The 23,471-nt window shown below is 47.7% G+C and overlaps 1 protein-coding gene across 2 annotated transcripts in view; it reads right to left on the bottom strand.

Moving 5' to 3' along the window:
• Nucleotides 1–23,471, bottom strand: part of olfm2a (olfactomedin 2a) — an 87,105-nt gene that overhangs the window by 33,672 nt on the left and 29,962 nt on the right. Inside the window, exon 1 of one of the 2 annotated variants that reach the window (XM_055893344.1) lies at nt 8,389–8,955. The exons of the other annotated variant lie outside the window; for it this stretch is intronic. Within the exon in view, the coding sequence (XP_055749319.1) occupies nt 8,389–8,532 (144 nt within the window). The 5' untranslated portion in view covers nt 8,533–8,955. Of the gene's footprint in view, nt 1–8,388; nt 8,956–23,471 lie in introns of those variants that run through there. 2 annotated transcript variants of the gene reach the window in all.

The raw sequence follows: 23,471 nt of genomic DNA, 5'->3' as shown, positions 1-23,471 counted from the left end.
GTCCAACATTTCCTCATCTCGCACCCCTTCTAATGCGACCCTCCCCGATGCTTCTCCCTCTTTTTCCCCTGCCCCGCTACAAAGTTTCTCCCTGCAGGCAGTCACTGAGTCCGAGGTGCTAAAGGAGCTCCTTAAACTTGACCCCAAAAAAACATCTGGTTCAGATGGCTTAAACACGTTCTTCTTTAAGGCTGCTGCCCCTATCACTTCCAAGCCTCTCTCCTCTCTGGGGAGGTTTCATTGCTTGGAAGGCAGCCACGGTTCATCCTTTATTTAAAGGGGGAGATCAAGCTGATCCTAACTGTTATAGGCCTATTTCTATTTTGCCCTGTTCATCAAAAGTGTTGGAAAAACTTGTCAACTTGGCTTTCTTGAAGTCTATAGTATTCTGTCGGGTATGCAATCTGGTTTCCGCTCAGGTTATGGATGTGTCCCTGCAACCTTAAAGGTCCTAAATTATGTCACCATTGCCCTTGATTCTAAGCAATGTGGTGCAGCTATTTTTATTGACTTGGCCAAAGCTTTTGATACGGTAGACCATTCCATTCTTATAGGCCGGCTAAGGAGTATTGGTGTCTCTGAGGGGTCTTTGGCCTGGTTTGCTAACTGCCTCTCTCAAAGAGTGCAGTGTATAAAGCCAGAAAATCTGCTGTCTCAGGGATTACCCCAAGGCTCGATCCTAGGCCCCAAGCTCTTATCAATTTACATCAATAACATAGCTCAGGCAGTAGAAAGCTCCCTCATCCATTTATATGCAGATGATAGAGTCTAATACTCAGCTGGCCCCTCCCCAGATTTTGTGTTAAATGCTCTACAACAAAGCTTTCTTAGTGTCCAACAAGCTTTCTCTACCCTTAACCTTCTTCTGAACACCTCCAAAACAAAGGTCATGTGGTTTGGTAAGAAGAATGCCCCTCTCCCCACAGGTGTTATTACTACCTCTGAGGGTTTAGAGCTTGAGGTAGTCACCTCATACAAGTACTTGGGAGTATGGCTAGACAGTAGACTGTCCTTCTCTCAGCACATATCAAAGCTGCAGGCTAAAGTTAAATCTAGACTTGGTTTCCTCTATCGTAATCGCTCCTCTTTCACCCAAGCTGCCAAAATAACCCTGATTCAGATGACCATCCTACTTTTGCTAAATTACAGAGACATCATTTATAGATCAGCAGGTAAGGGCGCTCTCGAGCGGCTAGATGTTCTTTACCATTCTGCCATCAGATTTGCCACCAATGCTCCTTATAGGACACATTACTGCACTCTATACTCCCCTGTAAACTCGTCATCTCTGTATACCCGTCTCTAGACCGACTGGTTGATGCTTATTTATAAAACCCTCTTAGGCCTCACTCCCCCCTATCTGAGATATCTACTGCAGCCCTCATCCTCCACATACAACACCCAGTCTGCAAGTCACATTCTGTTAAAGGTCCCTAAAGCACACACATCCCTGGGTCGTTCCTCTTTTCAGTTCGCTGCAGCTAGCGACTGGAATGAGCTGCAACAAACACTCAAACTGGACAGTTTTATCTCAGTCTCTTAATTCAAAGACTCAATCATGGACATTCTTACTGACAGTTATGGCTGCTTTGTGTGATGTATTGTTGTCTCTACCTTCTTGCCCTTTGTGCTGTTGTCTGTGCCCAATAATGTTTGTACCATATTTTGTGCTGCTACCATGTTGTGTTGCTACCATGTTGTTGTTATGTTGTGTTGCTGCCTTGCTATGTTGTCGTCGTAGGTCTCTCTTTATGTAGTGCTGTGTTGTCTCTCTTGTCGTGATGTGTGTTTAAAAAAAAAAATGTTATCCCAGCCCCCGTCGTCGCAGGAGGCCTTGTGGTAGGCCGTCATTGTAAATAAGAATTTGTTCTCAACTGATTTAAATAAATAAAACAATTAAATAAACAAAAGTAATGATGGACTGTCATTTCTCTTTGCTTATTTGAACTGTTCTTGCCATAATATGGACTTGGTCTTTTACTAAATAGGGCTATCTTATGTATAGCACCCATACCTTGGGACAACACAACTGATTGGCTTAAACGCATTAAGGAAAGAAATTCCACAATTTAACAAGGCACACCTGTTAATTGAAATGCATTCCAGGTGACGACCTCATGAAGCTGGTTGAGAATGTAAGGGAAGAATTTCCACGACAAGAGAATGCCAAGAGTGTGCAAAGGTGTCAAAGCAAAGGTTGGCTACTTTGAAGAATCTCTTATTTGTTTAACACTTTTCTGGTTACTACATGATTCCATGTGTTATTTCATAGTTTTAATGTCTTCACTATTATTCTACAATGTAGAAAATAGTCAAAATAAAGAAAACACCTTGAATGAGTAGGAGTGTCCAAACCTTTGACTTGTGCTGTATATATATTTACACTGAGTGTACAAAACATTAGGATCAAGCTCTTTCCATGACATACTGTAGACTGACCAGGTGCATCCAGGCAAAAGCTATCATCCTGAATTGATGTCACCTGTTAAATCCACTACAATCAGTGTAGACGAATGGGAGGAGACAGGTGAAAGAAGGATTTTTAAATCTTGATTGTGTGTGTGCCATTCAGAGGGTGAATTGGGCAAGACAAAAGATTGAAGTGCCTTTGACCGGGGTATGGTAGTATCTGCCAGGCGCACTGGTTTGAGTGTGGCAAGAACTGCAATGCTGCTGGGTTTTTTACGATCAACAGTTTCCCATGTGCATCAAGAATGGTCCATCACCCAAAGGACATCCAGCCAACTTGACACAATTGTGGGATGCATTGGAGTCAACAGGGGCCAGCATCCCTGTGGAACACTTTCGACACCTTGTAGAGTCCATGCCCCGACAAATTGAGGCTGTTCTGAGTGAAAAAGGGTGTGCAACTCAATATTAGGAAGGTGTTCCTAATGTTTTGTATATTCAGTGTATGTGTGTGTGTTTGCAGTCAGGATGATTGGTGGATGTGTCCAGTAGAGCATCTCCACAAGTGATCTATCTGATGTATATCTATATCTTCTAACTCCATGCTATATCATACCTCATAAATATTCATCATAGAGATCTAAATATCATTCATACAGAGGATCTAAGAGCTTCAAATAACAAGAGAAGAGGTTCTACCATCAAACATAAAATAACTATGTATGAATATGGATAAAAGAACACGGAGCGACTTTAATCTGAGTTGGTCCTTTCATCTGCCGTCATAAATCAATCATGGAGTAAGATTTATTAGATTGATTTATTTATTAGATTGCGACGTGCTAAAGTTTACAGTCATGGACACCATGCAGACAGACTAGCGTAGAGACCCCAATCTGAGTGGCAGGCCTCTCTCTCTTTGTGTGGGACCATTGTTTGTTCCTCTGGCTCTTTTGATATTTCCCTTCTTCAGCCTTCTGCCTGGCTGGGTTATTATTAATACAAGAGATCAAAGGGACAACAGCACTGTGTGGAGTATGTGTGTCTGACAGACTGCCCCCCCCCCCCCCACCACACACACACTTGTTTTTTGTTTGATAGTGTAATAGAGTCCTGCCATACCGTCTTGTGCCAAGGTTGTGTCTTGTGTTATTGGATTATTCCCGGTTTGGTTTTGCACTACCCAGGCTAGCCATACCCGGGCTAACCATACCCGGGCTAGCCATACCCGGGCTAGCCATACCCGGACTAGCCATACCCGGACTAGCCATACCCGGACTAGCCATACCCGGACTAGCCATACCCAGGCTAACCATACCCAGGCTAACCATACCCAGGCTAACCATACCCAGGCTAACCATACCCAGGCTAGTCATACCCAGGCTAGTCATACCCAGGCTAGTCATACCCAGGCTAGTCATACCCAGGCTAGTCATACCCAGGCTAGTCATACCCAGGCTAACCATACCCAGGCTAACCATACCCAGGCTAACCATACCCAGGCTAGTCATACCCAGGCTAGTCATACCCAGGCTAGTCATACCCAGGCTCGTCATACCCAGGCTAACCATACCCAGGCTAACCATACCCAGGCTCGTCATACCCAGGCTAGTCATACCCAGGCTAGTCATACCCAGGCTAGTCATACCCAGGCTAGTCATACCCAGGCTAGTCATACCCAGACTCAGTCGTTTTGAAGAACTCACTATGGTGAACTTCTTTAGATGCTGAGTGCAGTGCCACACAGCCATGGACCAGCTCAGCTCAGCTGGTTGTTGGAAAGGGACGGAAAGCAAGTGGAGCAGACTGATTGTAGCTCAGAGGAGTGTGAATGTGGGACATTGATCATGCATGGGGACACTAGGGTGAGGAGCAGGTTTAACCTCCAGCTCATCTGCATGGCTGAACCTTAGAAAGTTTTATAATGTGTTTAGATTCCACCCAATCTACCATGTCCCATAGAATTTGTCATTAAGACTTTAAAATATGAAAATGTTGTTGATGGAAGCGTTCGATGTTGCTTTGAGAGGGATGAAAAATAAGGAGCAACACAAATTGGCTCTTTGTTGAACCAGAACATTTGAAATGGTCCTCCTCTCTGATGACTCCATCACCACCACATCAACCATGGAAGCAGAACGGATCTCAAAGCCCCCCCTGAAGTAGCTCTTCCAGACCATGCCTCTGTTTCAATAGCCACACTACTATCAATACTACTATACCATCTACTTCAAATGATGCCATGTACTGGCCATGAATTCTAAGGACATTGGGACCACAGGAGGCTGGTGGCACCTTAATTGGGGAGGATGGACTTGTGGTAATGGCTGGAGCGGAATAGGTGGAATGGTATCAAATACATCAAACACATGGTTTCCATTTTTATGAGCCGTCCTCCAATCAGCAGCCAGGTCCTGCAGTCCATGTCCACTGAAGAAGAAGTCCACTTAGACCACACCCACCCAGGCAGGAAGCAGAACCACTCCTGTACTACTCATTCAGGGACACTATGGGAATGTCATCATTCCTAGTTCCTCAACAGCTAAAACTCTGAAAAACACACAGATCAGACACAAGCTATATTGATATTGAACTTGAAGAGAAATACCTGGCTTGAGCTGCGTTAGCAGAATAGATAAACACATCTCAGGGAATGTTTTTCTAGACCTCTCTCTACAAGGTCAACACCTTCATAGAGCTCAGCCTCAACCGTGAAAACATAAACAATGTTTCCTCCAGTGAGCCGTTGAGACAGTTATTACAGCTGGGTGCCTCAGTGCAATAAAGTGGTATTTGTTGGTGCAGCAGGCTTTTATGATAAGACTGGACTGATTGAGGATAGGGCTCTGTGATAGAGGATAGATTGGGAAGATAGTGTCACAATTCTCTGGACAGATGGACCCCAGCTCCTGAGACCATAGGGAGAATTCACCAAGAAATACACACCTGTAAGTGCGCGCACACACACACACACACACACACACACACTAAGGAAGGCAGGCAATGAGGCAGGCATGCGCGCACACAAACACACACGGACAGAGCTGGACACACACACACGGACAGAGCTGGACACACACACACGGACAGAGCTGGACACACACACACGGACAGAGCTGGACACACACACACGGACAGAGCTGGACACACACACACACGGACAGAGCTGGACACACACACACGGACAGAGCTGGACACACACACACGGACAGAGCTGGACACACACGGACGGACAGAGCTGGACACACACGGACGGACAGAGCTGGACACACACGGACGGACAGAGCTGGACACACACGGACGGACAGAGCTGGACACACACGGACGGACAGTGCTGGACACACACGGACGGACAGTGCTGGACACACACGGACGGACAGTGCTGGACACACACGGACGGACAGTGCTGGACACACACGGACGGACAGTGCTGGACACACACGGACGGACAGAGCTGGACACACACGGACGGACAGAGCTGGACACACACACACGGACGGACAGTGCTGGACACACACACACGGACGGACAGTGCTGGACACACACACACGGACGGACAGTGCTGGACACACACACACGGACGGACAGTGCTGGACACACACACACGGACGGACAGTGCTGGACACACACACACACGGACGGACAGTGCTGGACACACACACACACGGACGGACAGTGCTGGACACACACACACGGACGGACAGTGCTGGACACACACACAGACGGACAGTGCTGGACACAAACACACAGACGGACAGTGCTGGACACAAACACACAGACGGACAGTGCTGGACACAAACACACAGACGGACAGAGCTGGACACACACAGACGGACAGTGCTGGACACACACAGACGGACAGTGCTGGACACACACAGACGGACAGTGCTGGACACACACAGACGGACAGTGCTGGACACACACAGACGGACAGTGCTGGACACACACACACACACACACACACACACACACACACACACACACACACAGATGGACAGTGCTGGACACACACAGACGGACAGTGCTGGACACACACAGACGGACAGTGCTGGACACACACAGACGGACAGTGCTGGACACACACAGACGGACAGTGCTGGACACACACAGACGGACAGTGCTGGACACACACAGACGGACAGTGCTGGACACACACAGACGGACAGTGCTGGACACACACAGACGGACAGTGCTGGACACACACAGACGGACAGTGCTGGACACACACAGACGGACAGTGCTGGACACACACAGACGGACAGTGCTGGACACACACACACACAGACGGACAGTGCTGGACACACACACACACAGACGGACAGTGCTGGACACACACACACACAGACGGACAGTGCTGGACACACACACACACAGACGGACAGTGCTGGACACACACACACACAGACGGACAGTGCTGGACACACACACACACAGACGGACAGTGCTGGACACACACACACACACAGACGGACAGTGCTGGACACACACACACAGACGGACAGTGCTGGACACACACACACAGACGGACAGTGCTGGACACACACACACAGACGGACAGTGCTGGACACACACAGATGGACAGACCAGGACACACACAGATGGACAGACCAGGACACACACACACACACACACACAGATGGACAGAGCTGGACACACACACACACAGATGGACTGTGCTGGACACACACACACACACACACACAGATGGACAGTGCTGGACACACACACACACAGATGGACAGTGCTGGACACACACACACACACCCAGATGGACAGTGCTGGATACACACACACACACACACACCCAGATGGACAGTGCTGGACACACACACACACAGATGGACAGTGCTGGACACACACACACACACACACAGATGGACAGTGCTGGACACACACACACACAGATGGACAGTGCTGGACACACACACACACACACACACACACACACACACACACACACACACACACACACACAGTGCTGGACACACACACACACACACACAGATGGACAGTGCTGGACACACACACACAGATGGATAGTGCTGGACACACATTTCATCAGGGCTGGGCGTTTAATAAGGGAGCAGATGCCATGAAAATAGACCCAGGAAAGAACCAAAGGCTATCACTCACTACTAATGATCCTGAACATGACAGATGCATTCCTCTGCCTGACACTTCTCAACACCTCTCATCTCAATATGGAGCATCCATATGCACAGTCACACCACACATACATCACAGTGTACACACGTGTACATCCACAACAAGCTACACAAACCTTCACATCTCAATCTCTTAACACGCTCCTCACATGAAACCCAACATAATGTACCTCTCAAGGAGATACCACATTTGAAGGTCCATGCTTGGATTCTGAACTCATACACCTATACATAGTCGGTCCATTTTGACACAGGGGACGAAGGAAAGAGAGATGGGGGAACGAGATACGCATCCAACTGGAATAGGGTGTGTAGGAGCTGGAGACCAAATCTCCCAAGCCCCCCCCCATCATCATCATCACCTCAGAGTTGGCATATCATCAGTTACACCCTCCAGCTCTCTGACATATCAGTCAACATCCTCATCCCTCACCACAGCAGCAGTATCCCAGCTCTGACCACCCACAGCACACAGACGATTCACCAGCAGGACAGTTCTCCCCTGATTCTCCTTCTCCTCCCAGCAATCAACACAGCAAAATCATTCTGGATCGCTTCCCTGGGTGCATCACTCACACAAGACCCTGAACATCATTCCCACTTCGTCTGACTCCCAGCAGCATCGCTCTCACATGCACCGCTTTCATCCTCTATCATTTCTCTTAGCGCCGTCCCCGTGAGACAGACCCTCTCCGATACCCACCCCCCCAACCCCACTTCAACCACCCTACCGCTCTGAGACCCCTCTCCCGGTCTCCAACTATTCCACCCAGCAGACAGAAAGGATGGGAAAAGAGCAGTCTACTGTACGCACGCTGACGATCCTCTCGGAGGTGCCCCCTCGGGAGACAGTGGTCCCGTTGAGTCCCACCAGAGAGGGCAGTGTCTGGGACATCCAGTTGGTCACCATGGCCATGGTGCTGAGCACCGCCCCGATCTTCAGCAGCGGCACGCTCATTTTGCCTGTCCCCCCACCTCCACACCGCTCGGCGCTCCTCAGCCCCTACCACCACCCTGCCCTGCACTCTTCCACCTCTCCTCCGCTCAGATCACCCCACTCTGCCTGCCTGCACAGGGACCAGTTAGTCAGCCAGGCAGGAGCAGAGAACCAGGCGGACAGGCAGTTAGCCAGAGACACAGCCCCAGCACGGTGGCTCTCTCCTCAGCCCAGGGAAGAAACTAGAGCAGCCCTAATAACCACAGACCCAGGCTTAGTCAGTCAGTCAGTCAGCCAGCAGTAGAACCAGAGAGCGGGTCAAAGGGGGACAGCAGCTCACATCCAGCAGCAGCATCACACTGGGTCTATCTGTCTGAGAGCAACTGCCTGTCAGAGCCTCTCTCTCCCTCGCTCGCTCTCTCAAGATACAGAGCTGCGCATTGGCTGCCTCCCTCTCTCGTCCCCTCCCTGGCTGCCTCCCTCTCTCTCCTCCAAGGCTGCCTCCCTCTCTCTCCTCCAAGGCTGCCTCCCACTCGTCCCCTCCCTGGCTGCCTCCCTCTCTACTCCCTGGCTGTCAGCCTCTCCTCCCTTACTCCAGTCTTTCTTTAGATGCTTTACATCCCTCCTTTCCTATTAGTCTCTCCCTCTCTTTCACGCCTTCTATCGCAGTTCTCTCCTGACTCTTTAGCGTGTTCATTGAAAAGCACACAGTCACAGAGAGAGACGATGACACTGTGGAGGGAGGCTGCAAGGGTATGTAGATGAGTGCAGACAAGACAGGACAGGACATTCAGTGTTCAACACCATGACTGTGTTGGGTTCCATTACTCTGTCCAACTCACAGCTAGCCTGCAGCCTGTTCAGAGGCATCACCTCATACACATCCTCCTCTCTACTCAGATGGACTGGAGGAAGAGGAGGAAGATGCAAGCTGGGTGAGTATTAATGAGGAAGATGAGGGAGAGGAAGAAGAGGGAGAGGAGGAGCTGCGTGGTGAGGGTATAATGAAGAGGATGAGGGTGAGGAAGAAGGAGAAGAGGCAAGCAGGGTGGGTATTAATGAGGAAGAGGAGGGAGAGGAAGAAGAGGAGGGTATTAATGTGGAAGGAAGTGGAAGAGGCTGCATGGTGAGATGGACATAAGGAGGAAGAGGGCAATTAGGGAGAGGATGAGGTGTAAGTAGGCATTCATGGCAGGGTAATAATGAGGAACAGGAACGAGGTGTTCCAGCCCACAGCTCCTCCTCTCCTCCTGACAGCCCATCAGTTACCCTGCTTCCTGACTCTTCCTTAATCACCCTGTAATATGCACTCAACCGCTACAGCCCCGCTCGCCACTGCACACACACACACACACACACACACACACACACACACACACACACACACACACACATACACACACACATACACACACACATACCTCTGACTGTTACTGGCACACACTCCCCAACACTGCTATCTTTTAACTCAAGCTGAACGAACCCCCCTCTCTCAAAGTACTGGCCATACGAGGAGCTTTCAGTGTGGACCTAACTAACTAAACGAGTTGATGAAATAGAAAGTTAATCAATAATAGGGAGGTAATTATAGAAGTGGAGAAAATTGGAAGCCTAATGGATCCGACGTTGCAATGAAGTAGGAATTAACAGGCTTGTCATGGAGCAAAATGGCTGCCATGTCGTGCATCACCCAGGTTGGTGCTACAGAGTGGGGGTGGTGGAGTGAGTATGTGGAAACCATGTAAAGCAGTTGATCATCATCATTGTCATCAGGTCGTGGTTGTTATCATCATTACTTTCTCTTGTGAAACTATTTCTTGAACCAGGCAAGTGTCATGTTTCAGAACTTCTGCTTACTCTGCCCATAGAAGATGGTGTCAATTTACCCTGTAGGGATTATGCATCAGCATCAAATGACCCTCTAAAACAGCAGCCACTCATAATGATGACAGACTGCCTGGGTATGACAGTATGCCCGTGTCATCTCCTCTCCTCTTTGTGTATGGTGACTGATTGATCTTGTCAGACAAGCCTCTCCTACCCAGATACTGACACTGGGCAGGGGCTGGGGAGATGGTGAGTGATATGGGGTTTGCTGTGTAGGGCCATGGGTTGACATGTTATGAGAGGAGACAGCTTGCTGAGCTCCATCCAAGACATGTCAGGCCTCCTCAGCTCACCTGCTTGTTCTCTCTCCCACGCTGCCTCTCCAGCCTATTGCTGTGACAAGGCTGCCCTCAAGTGGCCAGTAGGAGCATTACAGCTGTTCAGCTCACACCCATTTGCTTGAGGCCAATCAGCCTTTGACAATTACTGCCTCGCCGGTCTTTACCCGATGGTGGTGACACACGATTGTCACAGTTTTGTATCATGATGGCATGTGAAGGATGAATTGAGTCACACATCCTCTCTTTAGAATAATCTGTTGTAATGGTTCTATATTTACTATGCTTTCCCTTCTAGGCTGTCGTATGATGCATTTATACATGTAGCTAGACTATTCACAGATCACACACACAGGTCCCTGCAGGATCTTTACCTTACCCTGTATATGAAAGAGTAAAAGATCACAGCAAAGCAGACAGAAATACCCCTAGTCTAGTTGAACCTGAGTATGAGTGGGCTGGGGATTGCCAGGGACCTCACAATACGATAATATCCTGATACGGTGGCAGGTAGCCTAGAGGTTAGAATGTTGGGCCAGGAACCCGACGGTCGCTAGTTCAAATCCCTGATCAGACGGGGTAAAAAAATCTGTTTATGTGCCCTTGAGAAAGGCACTTAATCCTAATTGTTGCTGTTGATAATGGCTGACCCTGGCCATGAACCTACACTCCGTCTCAGGGAGAGCGGGATTTGCAGAAAACACATCTCCATTTCATACATGTGTATAATACACACTTGTACATGTGTGGAACAGGACTAATGTAAGCACCCATTAAATGATTATTACTTAGGTGCCGATACGATATGCATGTGATTTGATACTGCAATTTTATTGTGATTTGATGTTCCAAAAATATTGCTCACCATGTGACAGTGGCGGTCGGTGCCGTTTATGATGAGGGAGGACGAATTTAAATGTTTTTATGAGCATGGCCTTATTTCTATTACAGCATTATTGGATAACTGTCTTTCATACTTCACCCAGCTCAATGTAACATGGATCGGCTTAGGCTACTACATGTAGGCGCACAGGTCCAGAGAAGTCAGGGTAATGAAGGTGACAGACAGTGACACATTCAATGCCGCCTTGCACACTCTTGCCTGCATCAAACTGATCTAGGGTGTAATCATTAGTCCAACAGTTGCAAACGAGAGTTTCTATTGGACATACTCCGGTATGCTTATTCCCGTTCCGTTGCTTCCGTTTAAGAAAGGCTTTTCAACAGAATCGGCAGAATGAATACATCCCTGATCACATGCAAACACAGAATTAGCAGCCACATATAAACCGCGTGATCCCTTTGTTCAATGTAGCCTATATATACACTCTGAACAAAAATATAAAACGCAACACGCAACAATTTCAAAGATTTTACTGAGTTACAGTTTATAAGGAAATCAGTCAATTTAAATAAATGGTTAGGCCCTAATCTATGGATTTTACATGACTGCAAATACAGATATGCATCTGTTGGTCACAGATTCCTTAAAAAAAGGTAGGGTCGTGGATCAGAAAACCAGTCAGTATCTGGTGTGACCCTCATTTACCCCATGCAGCGCGACACAGCTCCTTCCTATAGAATTGATCAGGCTGTTGATTGTGGCCCGAGGAATGTTTTCTCACTCCTCTTCAATGGCTGTGTGAAGTTTCAGGATATTGGCGGGAAATGGAACAGGCTGTCGTACACGTCAATCCACAGCATCCCAAACATGCTCAATGGGTGACATGTCTGGTGAGTATGCAGACCATGGACATGTTTCAGCTTCCAGGAATTGTGTACAGATCCTTGGGACATGGGGCCATGCATAATCATGCTGAAACATGAGGTGAGGTCCTGGGCTGGACTGGTTACATGTGAGGCCGGTTGGACGTACTGCCAAATTGTCTAGAACGGAGGCAGCTTATTGTAGAGAAATGAACCTTCAATTATCTGGCAACAGCTCTGGTGGACATTGCTGCAGTCAGCAGGCCAATTGCACGCGCCCTCAAAACTTAAGGCATTGTGTTGTCGGACAAAACTATACATTTTAGAGTGCCTTTGGATCATCTTGGCAAAGGAGAAATGCTCCCTAACAGCGATGTGAACAAGTTTGTACATTAAATGTGGGAGAAATAAGCTTTTTGTGCTTGTCTAAAATTTTGGGGATCTTTTATTTTCAGCTCATGAAACATGGGACCAATGCTTTACATGTTGCGTTTATATTTTTGTTCAGTATAATTCCATTTCTCTCCTCCTCTCACCTTTTCCCTTCGCTTGTGGACTTCAGTGCACAATACAACAGCTGTTTGTGAACACCTTGACAAGCCAAACTTTCCTATCATAACCGCAACACACAGCCTACATCGTTACCACCATATTAAGGTCATAGTCAACATAGCTACTAGAACTAACACATTAGTAAACCCCCTACAATCATACAGCAGTTTAGCAGTTAAACTGGCGGGCCCCGGTGCCAGCTCTTAGAAGAGTTCCATTGTTGGAAAGCCATAGCCAGCTAGCTAACATAGCATCCTTCTGTTTGAACCGTGTGTTTGAGTAGGCTAAACTAGATAGTTACATTCACTAGCCAAGTAAGTGAAAGTAAAAAATATATACTATGAAATAAGGCTCTCTCTCTCTCTTGCTTCTCCTGTTCAACTATTGTCTTTCTCTCTCTTTGAGTGAACTACATTTTATGGACTGCAGTGCTAGCTGGCTGTAGCTTATGCTTTCAGTACTAGATTAATTCTCTGATCCTTTGATTGGGTGGACAACATATCAGTTCATGCTGCAAGAGCTCTGATAGGTTGAAGGATGTCCTCCGGAAGTTATCATAATTACTGTGTAAGTCTATGGAAGGGGGTGAGAACCATGAGCCTCTTAGGTTTTATTTTGAAGTCAATGTACCCAGAGGAGGACAGAAGCTAGCTGTCCTCCGGCTACACCATGGTGCTACCATACAGAGTGCTGCTGAGGCTACTGTAGACCTTCATTACTAAACAGTGTGTTTTAATCAATTATTTGGTGACATGTGAATAATATTTAATATATTTTTATCAAAAAAGTTAAACTTTTGTAATGTTTCACTGAGGAGGATGGCAGAGAGAGCATGATAAAATGAGTTTATCAATAATGTAAATAAAAGTGCTGAAAACACGTTGGCTCACTATTTGAAAATAGTTTTGGGGTTATGTATTGTGTGTAATACAGCATGTGTAAGCAACACATCATCCATGTGTTAGTGTCCATGGCCACCGGATGGCAGCAAGAGGTTTAAAGAGATGATTTAAATAAAGAGACAAACGTATCACTGACAACCTTGTCATACAAGTTTCTACAGAACGGATCTACCCGAATTTCTACTGAGCTCTAGTGTGTAAGACATATATGCAAGATGAACTAGACACAGTATTGGGGGAAGCAAGATTTACTGGGAACATAATAACATCTGCCATATCTATTAGGAGGAGAATCTACGCAATTCAGTAAACCCACTGTCAGACTAAAGTTTGCACTAGTATGATCCGACAAGCTTTAAGCAACTATTGTCTCCCGTCTGGACTACTGCAACTCGCTGTTGGCTGGGCTGCCCGCTTGTGCCATCAAACCCCTGCGACTTATATAGAACTCCACAGCCCGCCTGGTGTTCAACCTTACCAAGTTCTCCCATGTCACCCCACTCCTCCACTGGATTCCAGTCAAAGCTCGCATCCACTACAAGACCATAGTGTTTGCCTACGGAGCAGCAAGAGGAACTGCCCCTCCCTACCTTCAGGCTATGCTACACCCCAACCAGAGTACCCCGATTCTGCCACCTCTTGTCTCTTGGGCAGTTCCCGCTCAGCCCAGTCCAAGCTCTTCTCTGTCCTGGCAGCCCAATGGTGGAACCAGCTTCATCCTGAGAGTCCCTGCCCATCTCCCAAAAACATTAAACATCTGAAACCCTACCTCTTCACAAAGTATATTAAATAATCCCACAACCCCCCCCCCCCCCCCCCCAACTAACTAAACTAACACTTGCAATTGACAGCCCATCCCACCCATCTCTACTGATAGCTACTTGATTGAGTACAAATGTGCTATGACTGTGCTATGTGGTTGTCCCACCAAGCTATCTTAAGATGAATGCACTGTCAGTTGCTCTGGATAAACAAAGTCTGCTAAATGACTAAAATGTCAAATGTAATGTAAAGCCATTCTGACATTTTACCTCCTTCTCCCATTCTCTCCATTTCTCTACTCTCCTTCTCACTCCATTTCTCAAATCTCTCCTTCTCACTCCATTTCTCTACTCTCCTTCTCTCTCCATTTCTCTACTCTCCTTCTCTCTCCATTTCTCTACTCTCCTTCTCTCTCCATTTCTCTACTCTCCTTCTCTCTCCATTTCTCTACTCTCCTTCTCTCTCCATTTCTCTACTCTCCTTCTCTCTCCATTTCTCTACTCTCCTTCTCTCTCCATTTCTCTACTCTCCTTCTCTCTCCATTTCTCTACTCTCCTTCTCTCTCCATTTCTCTACTCTCCTTCTCTCTCCATTTCTCTACTCTCCTTCTCTCTCCATTTCTCTACTCTCCTTCTCTCTCCATTTCTCTACTCTCCTTCTCTCTCCATTTCTCTACTCTCCTTCTCTCTCCATTTCTCTACTCTCCTTCTCTCTCCATTTCTCTACTCTCCTCTCTCCATTTCTCTACTTTCCTCTCTCCATTTCTTTCCTCTCCTCTCCCTCCATTTCTCTCCTCTCCCTCTATTTCTCTCCCTCTACTTCTCTCTCCATTTCTCTCCCTCTACTTCTCTCTCCATTTCTCTCCCTCTACTTCTCTCTCCATTTCTCTCCCTCTACTTCTCTCTCCATTTCTCTCCCTCTACTTCTCTCTCCATTTCTCTCCCTCTACTTCTCTCTCCATTTCTCTCCCTCTACTTCTCTCTCCATTTCTCTCCCTCTACTTCTCTCTCCATTTCTCTCCCTCTACTTCTCTCTCCATTTCTCTCCCTCTACTTCTCTCTCCATTTCTCTCCCTCTACTTCTCTCTCCATTTCTCTCCCTCTACTTCTCTCTCCATTTCTCTCCCTCTACTTCTCTCTCCATTTCTCTCCCTCTACTTCTCTCTCCATTTCTCTCCCTCTACTTCTCTCTCCATTTCTCTCCCTCTACTTCTCTCTCCATTTCTCTCCCTCTACTTCTCTCTCCATTTCTCTCCCTCTACTTCTCTCTCCATTTCTCTCCCTCTACTTCTCTCTCCATTTCTCTACTCTCCTTCTCTCTCCATTTCTCTACTCTCCTTCTCTCTCCATTTCTCTACTTTCCTCTCCATTTCTCTACTTTCCTCTCCATTTCTCTACTTTCCTCTCCATTTCTCTACTTTCCTCTCTCCATTTCTTTCCTCTACTTCTCTCCCTCTACTTCTCTCCCTCTACTTCTCTCCCTCTACTTCTCTCCCTCTACTTCTCTCCCTCTACTTCTCTCCCTCTACTTCTCTCCCCTCTACTTCTCTCCCCTCTACTTCTCTCCCCTCTACTTCTCTCCCCTCTACTTCTCTCCCCTCTTCTTCTCTCTCCTCTCCCCTCTTCTTCTCTCTCCTCTCCCCTCTACTTCTCTCTCCTCTTCTTCTCTCTCCTCTCCCTCTTCTTCTCTCTCCTCTTCTTCTCTCTCCTCTCCCTCTTCTTCTCTCTTCTCTCTCCTCTTCTTCTCTCTCCTCTCCCTCTTCTTCTCTCTCCTCTCCCTCTTCTTCTCTCTCCTCTCCCTCTTCTTCTCTCTCCTCTCCCTCTTCTTCTCTCTCCTCTCCCTCTTCTTCTCTCTCCTCTCCCTCTTCTTCTCTCTCCTCTCCCTCTTCTTCTCTCTCCTCTCCCTCTTCTTCTCTCTCCTCTCCCTCTTCTTCTCTCTCCTCTCCCTCTTCTTCTCTCTCCTCTCCCTCTTCTTCTCTCTCCTCTCCCTCTACTTCTCTCTCCTCTCCCTCTACTTCTCTCTCCTCTCCCTCTACTTCTCTCTCCTCTCCCTCTACTTCTCTCTCCTCTCCCTCTACTTCTCTCTCCTCTCCCTCTACTTCTCTCTCCTCTCCCTCTACTTCTCTCTCCTCTCCCTCTACTTCTCTCTCCTCTCCCTCTCTCTCCTCTCCCTCTACTTCTCTCTCCTCTCCCTCTACTTCTCTCTCCTCTCCCTCTACTTCTCTCTCCTCTCCCTCTACTTCTCTCTCCTCTCCCTCTACTTCTCTCTCCTCTCCCTCTACTTCTCTCTCCTCTCCCTCTACTTCTCTCTCCTCTCCCTCTACTTCTCTCTCCTCTCCCTCTACTTCTCTCTCCTCTCCCTCTCCTTCTCTCTCCTCTCCCTCTCCTTCTCTCTCCTCTCCCTCTCCTTCTCTCTCCTCTCCCTCTCCTTCTCTCTCCTCTCCCTCTACTTCTCTCTCCTCTCCCTCTACTTCTCTCTCCTCTCCCTCTACTTCTCTCTCCTCTCCCTCTACTTCTCTCTCCTCTCCCTCTACTTCTCTCTCCTCTCCTTCTACTTCTCTCTCCTCTCCTTCTACTTCTCTCCTCTCCTTCTCTCTCTCCTCTCCTTCTCTCTCTCTCTCTCTCCTCTCTCTCTCTCTCTCCTCTCCTTCTCTCTCTCCTCTCCTTCTCTCTCTCCTCTCCCTCTCTCTCCTCTCCTTCTCTCTCTCTCCTCTCCTTCTCTCTCTCTCCTCTCCTTCTCTCTCTCTCCTCTCCTTCTCTCTCTCCTCTCCTTCTCTCTCTCCTCTCCTTCTCTCTCTCCTCCTCTCTCTCCTCTGTCTCCTCTCCTTCTCTCTCTCTCCTCTCCTTCTCTCTCTCTCCTCTCCTTCTCTCTCTCTCCTCTCCTTCTCTCTCTCTCCTCTCCTTCTCTCTCTCTCCTCTCCTTCTCTCTCTCTCCTCTCCTTCTCTCTCTCTCTACTCTCCTTCTCTCTCTCTCTACTCTCCTTCTCGCTCTACTCTCCTTCTCGCTCTACTCTCCTTCTCGCTCTACTCTCCTTCTCGCTCTACTCTCCTTCTCGCTCTACTCTCCTTCTCGCTCTACTCTCCTTCTCGCTCTACTCTCCTTCTCGCTCTACTCTCCTTCTCGCTCTACTCTCCTTCTCGCTCTACTCTCCTTCTCGCTCTACTCTCCTTCTCGCTCTACTCTCCTTCTCGCTCTACTCTCCTTCTCGCTCTACTCTCCTTCTCGCTCTACTCTCCTTCTCGCTCTACTCTCCTTCTCGCTCTACTCTCCTTCTCGCTCTACTCTCCTTCTCGCTCTACTCTCCTTCTCGCTCTACTCTCCTTCTCGCTCTACTCTCCTTCTCGCTCTACTCTCCTTCTCGCTCTACTCTCCTTCTCGCTCTACTCTCCTTCTCGCTCTACTCTCCTTCTCGCTCTACTCTCCTTCTCGCTCTATTTCTCTACTCTCCTTCTCCCTCTATTTCTCTACTCTCCTTCTCTCTCTATTTCTCTACTCTCCTTCTCTCTCTATTTCTCTACTCTCCTTCTCTCTCTATTTCTCTACTCTCCTTCTCTCTCTATTTCTCTACTCTCCTTCTCTCTCTATTTCTCTACTCTCATTCTCTCTCTATTTCTCTACTCTCATTCTCTCTCTATTTCTCTACTCTCCTTCTCTCTCTATTTCTCTACTCTCCTCCTCTCTCTATTTCTCTACTCTCCTCCTCTCTCTATTTCTCTACTCTCCTCCCATTCTCTATTTCTCTACTCTCCTCCCATTCTCTATTTCTCTACTCTCCTCCCATTCTCTATTTCTCTACTCTCCTCCCATTCTCTATTTCTCTACTCTCCTTCTCTCTCTACTCTCCTCCATTTCTTTACTCTCCACCTCTCCTTTTTCTCTATATTTCCCCCAGACTTTCTTTTTCTCTACTGACCTTCTTTCGCTCTCTCCTTCTCTCGCTCTCTCGTTCCCTCCGCCCCTTGCCCCGCTACCCAAACTTCTTGCTAGGCCAAACACGCCCACTGACGGTTTCTTCTCCACAAAGTCTGGATCTGAGTACCTACCTGACAATTTCTAGAACGCAAACACATTCTAACCGTTCTGATTGGTCCCATATACCGATGGATTGGGTCAGAGCCAGAACACACGTAGGTAAAGCGATGTTTGGACAATTTGTCATTGGCTTTGATACTCTGATTGGTAAGAGATGATCCAATCGCTGATGACTGGTTTGTACAGCACCCCTGATTTTGACGTCAGCACAAACAGCTTCAACTATGGCAGTCTCAGACTGAAGTACAGCATGTGGCAAACATAGAGCAGAGGAATAATTCAATTTGAGTCGCCAGGCAATCCCCTCTCTCGCCCCCTCTCTCCCTTCCTGTCTCTCTCTGCCCTGTGGCCATGGTGAAATGGCATCACATCTCTGCATTCTACTTGTGTCCTGTAGGCCTCTCATTCCTTCTATTTCTGTCCAGAGCTCTTAAACTCTCATTAATGATATTAACCATATTCTCTCACATCCACATTCTCCAATACATGTCTGCATGCATACTGTACATATCACTACAACCAACTCACGTCTTCCCACATGCAACAAGACCAAATAGGATGATACACATCTAATGAAAAATTCCATTGTAGTCGTTGCCCATGGCCATTTTCTATAAAGGGCATTTTTAATCAGTTCCTACTGTGAGAATGCCCACCAACAACAGAAATTGCAGTATCTGTGTATCACCCATGGAGGGCAGCAAAGCACTGCTGAGCCCCGAGCTATAAACTGTCTGAGACAACAACACTCAATACTGCCTCGCTGCGGATTAGACTGCAGACAACTGCATCAATCACACGTATTGACGAGTTACACATGCAACATGAACACAGCTTCTGTCCAGCTCCTCTCTGTCAGTCATAGCTTGAATATCACCTCACACTTCTTCTGTTGAAACAAACTCAATCCAAGCAACAGTACTAGAGACCAAGGCCTTGTCCAAAATGGTATCCTATTCCCTATGGGCCCTGATCAAAAGTAATGCACTATTTAAAAAAATAGGGTGCCATTTGGCCACATCCCAAGACTCATTACCACAGCTGAGCTGCAGTATAGCTAAGAGCTATTCCTACTGTGGAAGATATGAGTGGTTGCCTCCCGGGTGGCGCAGTGGTCTAGGGCACTGCATCGCAGTGCTAGCTGCGCCACCAGAGTCTCTGGGTTCGCGCCCAGGCTCTGTCGCAGCCGGCCGCGACCGGGAGGTCCGTGGGGCGACGCACAATTGGGCTAGCGTCGTCCGGGTTAGGGAGGGTTTGGCCGGTAGGGATATCCTTGTCTCATCGCGCTCCAGCGACTCCTGTGGCGGGCCGGGCGCGGTGCGCGCTAACCGAGGGGGCCAGGTGCACGGTGTTTCCTCCGACACATTGGTGCGGCTGGCTTCCGGGTTGGAGGCGCGCCGTGTTAAAGAAGCAGTGCGGCTTGGTTGGGTTGTGCTTCGGAGGACGCGTGGCTTTCGACCTTAGTCTTTCCCGAGCCCGTACGGGAGTTGTAGCGATGAGACAAGATAGTAATTACTAGCGATTGGATACCACGAAATATTGGGGAGAAAAAAAGATATGAGTGGTTTCATTCTAAGAATACTGCCTATTTATTATGAGTCATTATTCATTAAATTTGATCACAGCCATGGAGGCCCACTTGCCTTCCTAGGAAATCACGATCAACATCAGTCCAAACTAAGCATGCTCTCATTTCCATGGCAATGGTTTCAAATGGCATAAATAGAGCCAAAGTTCAGAGAGGATGGCATGCTTGGTGCTTTAAGACGGAGTGGATAGGGAACCACGCTTACATGCATCATGCATTGACCCCTGCGACCACATCATATTGAACTCATTCAATAATGCAAGCAGCGAAATGTCACCGCAAAGGAAGTGCTGTCATGTCACACGCAGACCGCAAAGCATCAACTGATATGATATGACAAGACAAGACATGGTATGCAGCTGACATGTTGACCATACATTTAACGTGTATGTATGTATGTATGTATGTATGTATGTATGTATGTATGTATGTATGTATGTATGCATGCATGTATGTATGTACAGCCTGCATCAGCAATTTCTCACAGAGGCATCAAAGACAGGGTAAAAGACGAGGGAGGACTGGAAAGGCTCGCTTAAACATTTTATGGATATGCCTAGTTTGGAATGTGAATGTGTCTGTGTGTCCGTGTGTGTGTCCGTGTGTGTGTCCGTGTGCACACTAGAGGAGGCTGGTTGGAGGAGCTATAGGAGAATGGCTCACTGTAATGGCTGGAACGGACTGAATGGAACAGAGTCAAACGTGGTTTCCATATCTTTGATGTGCGTGATAGCGTTCCATTTAGTCCATTCCAGCCATTACAATGAGCCCGGCCTCCTATAGATCATCCCACCAGCCTCCTCTGATGCACATACCTGAGTGTCTGTGCCTCTCCATTGAGCTGTGAAGTATGTATCCTGTAATCATTGTTGCCACAGTGGCGTGTGAAGGAGAGAGCTGGCCAACAATACATCACCACACTAGAGTCTCTGTATCTGTATATAGGCCTACTGCAGACAGAGTAGACTGAGGTGGGTTGTGGGAGAACGGAAGTCATCAGTAAATGTGTCTGAATCCTCTAAATGAATGGGTTTACATTTCTGTTTTTGGCATGAATTAATGTATTGCTGTCTGTTGATGACTGCTCCTACTGACCCGTGTGGGGTAGGATTCACATGATAGACTCATAACTCCACGGTTACTATTAGTGAGAGTTTTCAGTGGGGGTCTGGCTGACTGTTAAAGCGCTAAATGGCTGACAAGCAGCAGGGAACTCACACGCGTCAGACCCTGCATCAGTATCAGCCAGAGAAAAGCTATGTAACGTCATGAAAAGAGATGCCATCATGGCATGGCAATCAGCCACCATGTATCCTGCTTCACTTGTTACAGTGGCACTGCCCGTCATCCTGTATAAGCTACCTACTTATGCCCCGTGCCCATTGGAGCAAGCAGGGCTCAATGCAACCACTTACTGTAGCAGCTAATGTCCCTGCCTGCATGTATCCATCCCACACACACAATTACCAGGATCACCTCCCTATTCACTGCACCTCCATGACCCAATTACCATCCAGCCATCAGCCCGGGACACAGAACCACAGAACACTTGTTGTGGCGCATCAGAACAGGGAAAAAAGCCAGTGCCACGTGCTGACCTTTCCCTGCATCCAGCTAATCAAACACTGACTCTGTGGCGGTCAGTCTGGGGAGTGGGGGGCTATTCTAGTAAATGTAGTAATTACTGGCAGCGAATTGGGAGTCTTAAGCCTGACTGACTGAAAGGTAGCTGAGGCTGAAAAGAAAAGCTTATAATTGAGGCTGCCCCCCCATGGCCTCTCACTCTGCCTCATCAAAAATGCTCTTCACTCCCGCTCACTGCTTGTGGCGCTGGCGTTGTCACTGCTATCTCTCAGAATAATTGGCTTTCCCCATTCAAAGCCCCAACGATAGATCACTCCTTTCCTCTTTCAGGAGGCCCAGCTTGCTTCTCCAGTCCAAATGGTGTGACATTTTTAGACGATCCGCAGTCTATAGTGCATCGTCTCCTGCAAGGCTGCTGTTTATAGGCCAACAATACTCTCTCGATACTCTCAACCCACCTGTGTTGTTACAGAGAGGACTATTCAAAGTATCTGTTCATTATTGTTGTGGATATCATAGTGTCACACCCTGATCTGTTTCACCTGTCTTGTCTCCACCCACCTCCAGGTGTAGCCCATCTTCCTCATTAACCCCAGTGTATTTATACCTGTGTTCTCTGTCTGTTGCCAGTTCGTTTTGTCCGTCAAGCCTACCAGCGTTTTCCCCCTTGCTCCTGTCTTTTTCTATAGTTCCTGTTTTCCCGATTTTGACCATTCTGCCTGTCCTGACCCTGAGCCTGCCGTTCTCTACCTTGTCACACTGCCCTGGATTATTGAACTCTGCCTGTCCTGACCCTGAGCTTGCCTGCCATTTTGGACCATTTGCATCCTATCTGGATTACTGACCTCTGCCTGCCCTTGACCTGTCGTTTTGCCTGCCCACTGTTCTAGTAATAAACTCTTGTTACTTCGACACTGTCTGCACCTGGGTCTTCCCTAAAACGTGATAATGGAGGGTGATTGTACTGTAATGACTAGAAGCTTTCTTTCAGCAACCTTTTCATATACAGAACATTTAATATAAAAGCATGGAGATTATTTCAAAAGCCTACCACCACGCCAGTCAGGCATCTCCTCAGACAGCTGGTGGGCCAACGGTTTCCTGTCTGTCTGTAGTACCTCATTCCCTCTCCACCTGAGGCAATGTTCACACATGTCAACCAAGGGCAAAGTGAAGGTATTGAAGTGATTAGCTAATCACTATAGGGCATTACACAGAGAAGGCAAAGAAAAGAGAAAGACAGGGAGGGAGAGTGCAAGTATAGGTATCAACAACCCAATATAGCGACCGGAGTATGGGTGAGTGGGTGTGTCGAAAGGAGTGGGTGTATGGGAAAGCAAATCAACTAATTGGGCAGATTTGATGCCACTCAAGACCGTTTTGCGCGGCTGATTGGGCCGCACTACAAGTCAATAGTACGCCGGCGGGAGCTACGTGGCCATTTTTTTCTCTCACATGATTTCATTTCAAGTAGGATAGCAGCCTACACAAGAAATAACTAATATTGATAACCATCTAGATGTCACCTAATAATGAGGGCATAAATGGCAACCACACGGCAATAACACTGGGACACAGTTCCCTTCGCTCCCGCTTGACAAGCACTACAGTCCGGCAACGGCGTGAAAGGTAGCTACCTAGTAGCCAATGTCAGGGTGACAGTCACAG

This window comes from Salvelinus fontinalis, chromosome 2 (genome assembly GCF_029448725.1).
Source record: "Salvelinus fontinalis isolate EN_2023a chromosome 2, ASM2944872v1, whole genome shotgun sequence".
In the NCBI taxonomy this organism is placed as follows: domain Eukaryota; kingdom Metazoa; phylum Chordata; class Actinopteri; order Salmoniformes; family Salmonidae; genus Salvelinus; species Salvelinus fontinalis.
The sequence above is the reverse complement of the archived record's forward strand: the minus strand, read 5'-3'. Positions and strand labels throughout refer to the sequence as shown.